The following is a 10,344-nucleotide window of genomic DNA, read 5'->3' as shown; positions in this document are numbered from 1 at the left end:
AGGCCTCCATATAGAGAGCAATGGACACTTCCTCTCTCAAGATCCATAAAGGTACTAAAAACATATTTAAATCGGTTCATGCGAGTACAGTGGTTCAGTATTAATATTATAAAAAAATATTTTGGACAAAAAACAAAACAAAATAACGACTTATTTAGTGATGGCCGATTTCAAAACAATGCTTCATGGAGCATAAATGAATCAGTGTGTCGAATCATGATTCAGATCGCGTGTCAAACTGCCAACGGCTGAAATCACGTGACTTTGGCGCTCCGAACAGAAGATTCGACACACTGATTCATCTGTGCTCCGATGCTTCCTGAAGCAGTGTTCAACAAACTGAATTGTTCACGAATCAACTGCGCTTTTATTCCGTCAGAAATTACAATAAAGCTACAGATTTTTCTTAATGTTGTCAAATGCAAAAAGTTTTATTTGTTTAATTGTGTACATTTACAACTCTTCTGCCGCCATTTTTTTTTGTGAACGACTCGTGAACTGAACGAGCATCATCAGATTCACGAGATGCTTTGTTCCGAATCACTTTCAGATTCAAAAGCATTGACTCGGTCAATCAAAGTCGTATTCGTTCAGATCCAACCAATAAAATGCTCACTTTAAGTTCTTGGAATGAAATCCTGCCAATATGTGCATTTTATTAAATGTATTTTTATATAAATATTATAAATATTATTTTTAAATAAAGCCTTTAAGTGAAAATGCATACCTTTGAATCTTGTGCTTTATGTTTTTTATATTTCCCAGATGTCAATAAACAAGTCTTGGTGATTTTTTAAAACTTTTATTAACAATATCACATTACATTCTTCTCAAACTTTAATCTCATGGATTATAAACCAGTTTTAAGTGTAGCCAGACACTGTAAATTTATGGTCAAACTAAAAAAAAGAAAATGTTTTTTTTTTTTTTTTTTTTGAGTAAGATTAAAAATAAAAATACTGCCGGTAACAGCACAAGAGAAATTCTTCTGACTGGCTTACAGTTTTCCTATTTGAACTTGTCTGCTAAAATAAGAATAAGGAACAGTGGGATAAAGAAATACACTTTTTAATGAAATCTTTCAGTTTCGTGACTGTGTTTGACAAAATGAGGGTTCATCTAGTCATTTGATCCTCCAGAAACCCACAGCTGTGGTTTAACCTTTATGTGTGTGCGTGTATTTGTCTAATTAGAGCTGCTATTCCTCTCTGGTGTGATATGCTATTTATGAGAGAAACACTTGAAGATTAGCAACATAAATCATTCATCAAACAGCTTATTAAATAAGTATGGCAGATGAAATTCTTTACAGGGTGTCATATATGGAGTCTAACATTAGTTTAGCTTCTATAGCTGTCATGGTGAAGACAAATCCAGCAAAAGTGCAGTCAGTCGTGAAGTTTTAAAACAAACCCTCATATAGGGAATCGAATGGAGATCACTCAGTATGGCCAGAGAAGTTCGGAAAAATTCCCATTTTAGTTTTTAACAATATTTTTTCTTATTTGAACGTGTTTATTTAGGGACAGTACCAATGAAAATATGTCTCGTAGGCTTACAACATAAACAAAACATCCCTTATATTCAGTTAAAAATACCATATACAGTTTATTGTTTGTCAGGGCAGGCAGCTAATCCAGCGGTTCCTGTTTGATTCGAATGACGGAGGTCGTGACCCCGCGGTGACTTCGTTTGACCTCTCTCCTCAGAACGTACTCACTGAACTGGGTTGAGTCCACACCACCTCCACAAGAAGCAGCGATCTCAAAGCCTCGCTGCTGCAGTCGCTCCAGAACCTGATGAACACAAAAATTCCCAAACACACACCAAATCACTATCCTTTCATATTCAATATATGTCACTCATATTCTACAGTACCAACAGTCCAAAGAAATAATATACACTACCGTTTGGGGTCAGCACAATTTATACTTCACTTTTACGTGTGCGTGAGGGTCAGCGTACAGTGAGCGTTACGGGAATTTCGTCATCAGTAGAGTAAGCGAGTATCGTACGCACACCGCTGGATTTTTGTAACCGCGCGCACTTTGTATGCACAGCATTTAATTTTTGAAGTAATTCGTTTATCCACAAGGTGGCAACCATGAACCGTCGATTCACAAGGTATAGTCGAAGAAAAACTGCGTAAACAGAACAGACCGGTGTGGTGAGAAATCAATTCCCCCAAAGAGTGTAGAACCCAAGAGGCGAAACTCTTATCCTTTTTGGGCAACAGCCACTAGGTGGCGCTCCGGTAGTGCGGCCGACATTATGGGGTGAAAATACTAACTGGACCATTGAATCCTTCACATCTTACGCACCCAAAATCGGCGAATTTCACAACCAAATCAGAAGTGCAATAGAACATTTTTCAAATGAAATCATCAGTAAATTTTATGGCTCCTACAGTAAATGTTGCATCGTCTTATATATGTTTTATTTTACTAGTTATGGAATCCAACCATTCATCCATCTGAGGTAACGTAGTTATTGAGTATTTCCATTTTATGCAACTTTACACATTTATTAATGGTAAATTAATAATTAATACATTTAAGATCATCATGTTTGCAGCGAACGATATAGATCAGACCTAATGGAATAATAATAGTATTACTCCACTATCTGAATTGAAATAGGCTATATTGTACGTTTTAATGGATCAAACATAATGATCTTATAATACATGATTGCATTGCTGTGTCCGTTATCACATAATTCACACTTTTGGACACTTTTGCTTTAACGGACATTAGACAACACTGCAAAATCAAGCTGTTATATTCATATATGTATTGTCCAACATTACCAATTTTTCTGATGCATGTCCTTAATTTAATAAATTCAGTGTTTATAATGCTAATACTTGAACTTCAAAGAATTTTAACCCAAACTGACCGGGTTTCTAGAGAGCAAAGTTTTGTGAAGAAAGTGGAAGACTTAAACACAAAGTCTGTAAAATAAACTGTTAAAAGGATTTGATGATCACTAATGATAGTATTTTATTCTGTGTTTTCATCATTCAGGTTGGATTTCAGCTTTAATGTACTTTTTTTTTTTTTAACAAGGCAGCTGATATTGCCATAGAAACTAGTGGACTGCGACTCGCTTTCACCCCAGAATGGCGGAAACGCAGGGCCGCTGCTGAGCGCCGGTAGTATGGGTAGTATTTTTAGCGCCTGATTATAATTGCTGCAAAAATCTTTTTATGATTTATATTGTTTAAAATGTGTTATAATGATGACCAATGTCTTTTAAATGACATGGTTTATTTACTAGTTTGCTATAGGTTGTGAAATCAAGCATTTCTCGTTCTTACCGTTTTTAGTTAGCTTATGTACTAGCATACATCTGATTAGCCTGCTAGCTTAGCTTATATTATAAGTGTTTTTTATTTCCAATATCTTTTTCCATTTTGTTTTATTATGCAAAACATAGGCATTCATTTTATATTTCAAGCATGTTGTTTGTGCACTTAATGTAATAAACATCATACAATAGTAAAGTCTACATAGACGAGAGATTGTGTGAAGGGGTTAGAAAGTTCCCTCATTTATACAACTCTAGCTGAAAGAATACAAATATGTTTACATGGTTGTAACTTGTGGAGAGAGATTGCTCAAAACTGTGAATGCGTCAAACACCTGAGTACACGTGCGAGTCATAATAGCGAAGTATAATTTTCAAGGCTGTGCGTTCGACTGCATATGCATAAAAAAAAAAAAACTGTATACATTCTGCTTTATATTTACCAAGGCCGCATTTATTTGAACAAAACTACAGTAAAAACAAAAATATAATGAAATAATATTACAACTGTTTTCTATTTTAATATAGAATATTAATGTCAAAGCTGAATTTTCAGCATCATTACTCCAGTCCTCAGTGTCCTTCAGAATCATTCTAATATGATGATTTGCTGCTCAAAATAATTTATTAATATTATCAATGTTGAGCACAACCAGTTGTGCTGCTTAATATTTTTGTGAAAACAGTTTTTCATGATTAACTGATGAATATGAAGTTCAAAAGGACAGCATTTGTTTGCAATAGAAATATTTTGTAACAGCAATATTTTGTAAAGAAGATATTTTGAAGAATGTTGGTACGGTGCCCATTAACCTCCATAGTAGGAAAAAAAATACTATGGAAGTCAATGGGGTCCATCAACTCTCTAGTTACCAACATTGTTTAAAATATCTTCTTTTGTGTTCAACAGAAGAAAGAAACTCATAGAGGTTTGGAACAACATGAGGGGGAGTAAATGATGAACATTTTTGGGTGAACTATCCCTTTAAGCCTTGTTTTCAGAGAATATATCCTGAATTAATCAGTAAATAATATGAAAATAAACAAACCCCTGTATTCTGCTTTTGTGTTCCACAGAGAGAGAGAGAGAGAGAAAACAGCATACGGGTTTGGAACGACATGAGTAAACAGTGACAGCGTTTTCATGTGTGCGTGTGAACTATCCCTTTAATTGAACACCCCTGGCGCAGAATCACTGTCGTCTTCTGTTAGGAAAACGGCACAGCAAAAGTGTTATAAACCATCTGTCCAGCAGCTCTCTCAGCTGAATAAAATGAGATACTTAAACCACTTGCTTATTTCGTCTTTCTTTCTGTATGTTTCTCCCTCACTCTCTTTCTTGTGCTGTTTCTTCCAGTCCCGCAGATCTTCGCTCCACAGAACTGTGAGATCACATTCCATTAGTGTGCCTTCAGGACGTCCCTTCCTCTTTTGCTCTCCAGCGCTGCGTCACTAAATTTCCCTCCATCTACAGTTTTCCACCATCCTTCTCTTTCTTAGTATTTTTTCCCCCACAACCTCTCATTTACAGGTCAAACTTTCTGTCTGTGTGCTCACTGTGACTTTCCATCATGCTTTTGTCCTTCAACTCTCTTTTTCTCTCATTTTTCTTCTTTCCTGTCTTCTGCCTCTACTTTTCTCAATCTCCTGCTTCCATTAGTGTGACGGCAAATGCCAGGGGCCAAAAGATTTAATAAGCAAACAGGATTAGACAGCCTCTAGACACACACGCACACACACACACACACACACACACACACACACACACACACACACACACATTATGAAATGGTTACAGAGAACAGTATAGAAAAAATTGCGCTCATATTGTACATTCATTCCTGACATGAATTATTGGTCAGTGTTTGTATTTTCTAATGCTAAATCAGCTGAAGCTTCTGGATGGAGCCAGGTTTCATTTTTTAGTAGTGTCAGATCAATTAATCGCGATTAATCACATGTAACATAAAAGTTTTTGTTTACGTAATATACGTATATATATATATATATATATATATATATATATATATAAAATTTAGATATATGTCTCTGTGTGCATGTATGTGTGTATATATATATATATATATATATATATATATATATATATATATATATACACACACACACACACACAATATAATAATATATATTCACAACTTTTATGTTAGATTCGATTAATTGTGATTAATCGATTTGACAGCACTAGGTTACATGTGGCGTAGCCATCAATTAAAAAATAACATTTTCCTTACACTGTAGATAAATGTGAGTATACATTATATAAAAGAAAATAAAAATACTGAAAAAGTATAAATAAGCAAATATAAGGCTTTTTTAACAAATATCATGAATTATTATTAATAATATAGCAATAACATATAAAATATTATTAAATATCATTATGCTTTTGGGAAGTCATACCACATGACATTTTACAACCTGAACTAAACTTGCCTTGTCATAAAAAGCATAAATTATCAGATATTTTAAGAGAGTTATTGATGTTGACAGTCACGTAGGGGTCCTCTCTATGGTATCATTTATGTTTTATTTATTTTTTTGTTTTCCTGCATTTTGGTCGCACCACATGTCTTTGATTTGCTGGACAAGTTTTCAGTTTATTATTAAGCAGTGATCTCTATAATTAATTTGTAATTTGGCAGCAGGTTTATTAGGCTGCTGTCACTTTAAGTCCTGACGCACAGATCCATTATACTGTTACACATGCGTTTTCTTTCTCAACTGTTTATGTTCACTGAAAAAAAACGGACTGTGTTTACATGAATACTCACCAAGACTGGCATTTTGACATTATTTTGTGTGTATTTGACTGTTTAAGCACAATAAGCAGTGAAAAAGATCTCATTTTAGTACTGAGAGATGCTTTATGTGGCGCACTCTGGGTGTGAGCATAAAATCTGTGGGTCAAATTATGCAGAATACACGCAATCCCACACAAAATTCAAGCCCTGAAACACCAACAATATTCATCCGGAGCATACGAAACGAGTGATTGACATCTTGGTATGTGAGAAATTTCAGTATCGATATGTATTGAAAAAACGATATTTTTGACTACACTATATTGCACTTAGTTTATTATTTGAGATGTCTTTTTAAAAGACTACAATTTAAAAATTTATATATTATAAATAAAATTATACCCGCCACAGTGGCTAGTATTATGACTTCATAACTTGCATGACTCACGTTCTCAAACAATACAAAAAAGTGATCAATGCTTCATAAAAATGAAATAAATAAATGGTATTGTCAGGTGTGTGTGAGGTGTGTATAAGGTATTACGCACCTGTACAGAGTTGAGGTGGCAGTATCCGTTTAGAGGGAAGCGTATGACATGAGTGGAATCGTGGTTCCAGCCTGCGTTGACAGAGTTGCACATGACGTCTCCTATCTCTGGGAAGATGTCCTCGATGAGGGCTTTATCACCGCTGAGCGTTATCCTCTCTCCCAGCTCGGGGGCCACACGCACTACCACACACTCACACATGCGTGATGTGTACCTAGAGTCCTGCTCAGAACGCCAGCGCTCCAGCTCAGCCTGCAGAGGCTGCAGCTGGAAATACCGGGCCTCCTCGTACAGCAGAGAGTAGTCCTACACACAGACGCACAGATACAACTGATGTTTAAGGAACGGTTCACCTAATTCAATCGGTTACAAACTCTTTTATTGTGTTGTGATTTGTCAAAGTAACTTTTTACTACTGTTTCATGAACAAAACAACAGTAGAACAACATGATGGTGAGTCAAAACTGTCAGTATTCCTTTATTCTTTAAATAATGCTGATATTAATATAATACTGATGCAGCATCAGATTTAAAGTCCTACCTTAAAGTCATCTGGGATGAGCAATTTTGATGTCCTGAGGAAGTTTAATATGTAGCGGAACATGTGTCCATCCCGATCTATAAAATAATGCTGCTTCAGGCTGTCCAATACGATCGGCTCTGTGCCATCAAACAAACGGCCAATCCTGAGAGAGGAACAGTCGGATATTAAAAGATTTAGATGTAACCAAACAACAACAACTTTTGTTTTTCTCTTTTTAAAAACACAATCACATGCAAACATTATATATATTAAAATATATTATCAAAATTATCAAAATACATTATAAACTGTTGTATTGTGAAATATTATTACAACTTAAAATAACTTTTCTACTTTAATATCTTTAAAAAAATGTGATGGCAAAGCTGAATTTTCAGCATCATTATTATCATCAATGTCAAAAACAGTTGTGCTGCTTCATATTTTTGTGGAAACTATGATACAGTTATTTTCAGTATTCTTTGATTAATAGTATGTTCAAAAGAACAGCATTTATTTAAAATAGAACTCTTTTGTAACATTATAAATGTCTTTACTGTCACTTTTGATCAACTTAATGAACTGAATAAAACTGAATTAAAGCATTCAAAAAGTCTTACTGACCCCATGTCCCCCAATCAAAAAACACATTTAAAAAGCATTTAAGATATTTAGATGTTTACTAAATCCTTCTATAATCTATTGAATCCCACAATAATATTTAAAATATCAGTAAGCTTAATATGCATAAAATCATCATTTATTGGGTACTTTCAGTTGGGAGGTGGCTGTCCCGAACCCTAACCCCTCAAAAGTATCTAAAATTGTCACTACCGAAACACTCATGACTGAAACGTGATGAAGTTTCGGTTGTGACATCATTGTTTTTTGAGTGTTATTCGATAAAATTTAGATTTATGTGTATACAACTGAACGGTGCTAGGTAACCATTTGTTGATTATCATCTTTGAGCTAGACTCATAAGTATCTAAAATTGTCACGATCAAAACATGTGGTGATGTTTCGGTAGTGACATGATTATTCTGGTAGTGACAAAAAGGGAACACACAATCCTTTATTTGGTGGAAATAAACATAATTTTAGTACAGTTATGCAAATCATTAGTATTTTAGTAGTGTTTTAGTATGCGAGTTAAAATTCTGTAATGTTTTGTGGTCACTACCAACACATTACTGTCACTACCGAAAATGTGCAGTCACAACCGAAACATGGGATGTTTTGTCAAAAATAAAGTATATTGAATTATTAACTAAGATGTTATTATAGTGTTTGAATCCTTCACTTTGAAATCAGTATGATAAACTTTATGCCTTTTAGAAAGAAAGATTGGAAAAATAAAAATACAACAAATCTCATAAATTACACTTGAAATATTGTTAAAATTGTAATTGTTATTGATTTACCTGTAAAAACTTTTTAATAAAACAGCAAAAAAAAAATTTACAAGGTAGATGTAAACAAAATCTTAATAGGTCAATGTAATCCTTCTTATTAAATTATTTATCATTGTGTTTCGGTAGTGACAATTTTGAGAAGAGGAAAAATATTCCAAAACTGTCTGAAGATACAATATGAAAATTAACTGCACAATTACTAAAAATGTGCACATTGGATATCATACAATTTGCATACAACAAGGCGAGATGTTTCCAACTCTGACTTTGAACCATTTCTGTAGAATAAACACCAATGGAGAGCACATTGCATGCGTCTAAAGAGATGTCAGTTTGCAGAATAAATGACTGTAACGATCTGAGGGAACATTGTTGTGACTAGCTGATACTTGGACGATTGAGAAGTTTGAGAACAACTGTGTCAAAATGTTCATTAAAACAATCTACCATCATCTGCATGTGCTCATATAAACACACGACTGTCCGGCTGACAGTTCTTTCGGTCAGCACAGTCTGGCTGAACCCTAGCCTACATCTGCATCAGCATCATGGATGGCGTGGCTGGAGGCGGCGGCCATCATTGCTCCTGACGACGCAAATGTCATCATCTGGCACCCTGCTTCCTTTCTCTCTGATGAGCGCGATGTCATATTGATGTTGTTTGTGATAAAGTAGCCAAGAGGCGAATGGATCACAACTGTCACTTGTGCCAATGCCTTTCTCTGAAACATCTATTTGACAATTATAAAGGCTTTTCGAGGCCTTTACTAGATACTAGACCCTTTGAGACAATATGTGCGAGTATTTCTGTGCCACTGTAAAGGACAGTGGGAGGCGGGATCTGTGTGAGACATGTGAGCAGTTGTGAGACTGGATGCTAGTCTGGCTCAAAGCGCTTCAGGCTCCTTTTGGCCTGTGCTCTGATGTTTGACTCAGTCAGCAGCTACAAGACAATAATGCTCTTTGGCATTGCAGAAATATACCGGTCAGTGAGCTAATGAGCTCAGACAAGACATACACACATGCACACACATATGGAGCAAACACACATCATGAAGGACTTGTGTGTGAACAGACGCGTTCAGAGGATGACGTGTGTTTTGGAAATGTTAGGCTGACTGCCAAATGAATTAGATGACAGTGGAATAAATGTTATTTAAAGGGGACCTATTTTGCCCCTTTTTACAAGATGTAATATAAGTCTCTGGTGTCCCCAGAATGTGTCTGTGAAGTTTCAGCTCAAAATACCCCACAGATCATTTATTATAGCTTGTTGTAAATACCCATTTTTGAGTGGAAGGAAATACATGCTGTTTTCGTGCATGTCCCTTTAAATGCAAATGAGCTGCTGCTTACTGCCCCCTTTCCAGAAGATGGCGGAGCCTATAGACCCCTTAATCGCCTACGTCACTGTGACGTCACCGCTCTAGCTGGAGGCAAAACATAAATAAGAACTCATAGCGGGCGCGCTAAAAGTTTGAGGTTTTGACTTTAAAATGTCGTCTTCTTGTGTTTTTGGCTGCCAGAATAGAAGGAACAGCACTTTTGGTTCAAAACTAAAGTTTTACCAGATCCCGGCAGACATTCCTTCACAGAAATCAAAAAGATAATTGTGGTTGAAAGCAATACGGCGTACAGACTGGACGGAGACGATCATAAATAATACTCGTGTGTGCAGTGCACACTTCATATCAGGTAAAATAATCGATGCATATGTAATGGTGTGTTGGTTTTATCTAGTACAAATCGGCAAGTTTCTGTTTTATAGGTGAAAAGTCGCCAACTTT

General features: G+C 35.5%; 1 protein-coding gene across 3 annotated transcripts in view; it reads right to left on the bottom strand.

Moving 5' to 3' along the window:
* Positions 1 to 786: 786 nt before the first annotated feature.
* Positions 787 to 10,344, bottom strand: part of kctd1 (potassium channel tetramerization domain containing 1) — a 30,131-nt gene continuing 20,573 nt past the window's right edge. For all 3 annotated transcript variants that reach the window (XM_048208323.1, XM_048208322.1, XM_048208324.1), the window contains exons 3-5: positions 7,161 to 7,305; positions 6,620 to 6,925; positions 787 to 1,796 (exon numbers count right to left, since the gene is read on the bottom strand). In XM_048208323.1, coding sequence (XP_048064280.1) covers positions 1,632 to 1,796; positions 6,620 to 6,925; positions 7,161 to 7,305 — 616 coding nt within the window. In that variant the 3' untranslated portion in view covers positions 787 to 1,631. The remainder of the gene's footprint in view (positions 1,797 to 6,619; positions 6,926 to 7,160; positions 7,306 to 10,344) is intronic.

Source organism: Megalobrama amblycephala, linkage group LG11 (assembly GCF_018812025.1).
Source record: "Megalobrama amblycephala isolate DHTTF-2021 linkage group LG11, ASM1881202v1, whole genome shotgun sequence".
NCBI lineage: Eukaryota > Metazoa > Chordata > Actinopteri > Cypriniformes > Xenocyprididae > Megalobrama > Megalobrama amblycephala.
Note: the sequence above shows the minus strand (reverse complement) of the source record. Positions and strands in the feature narration are given on the sequence as shown.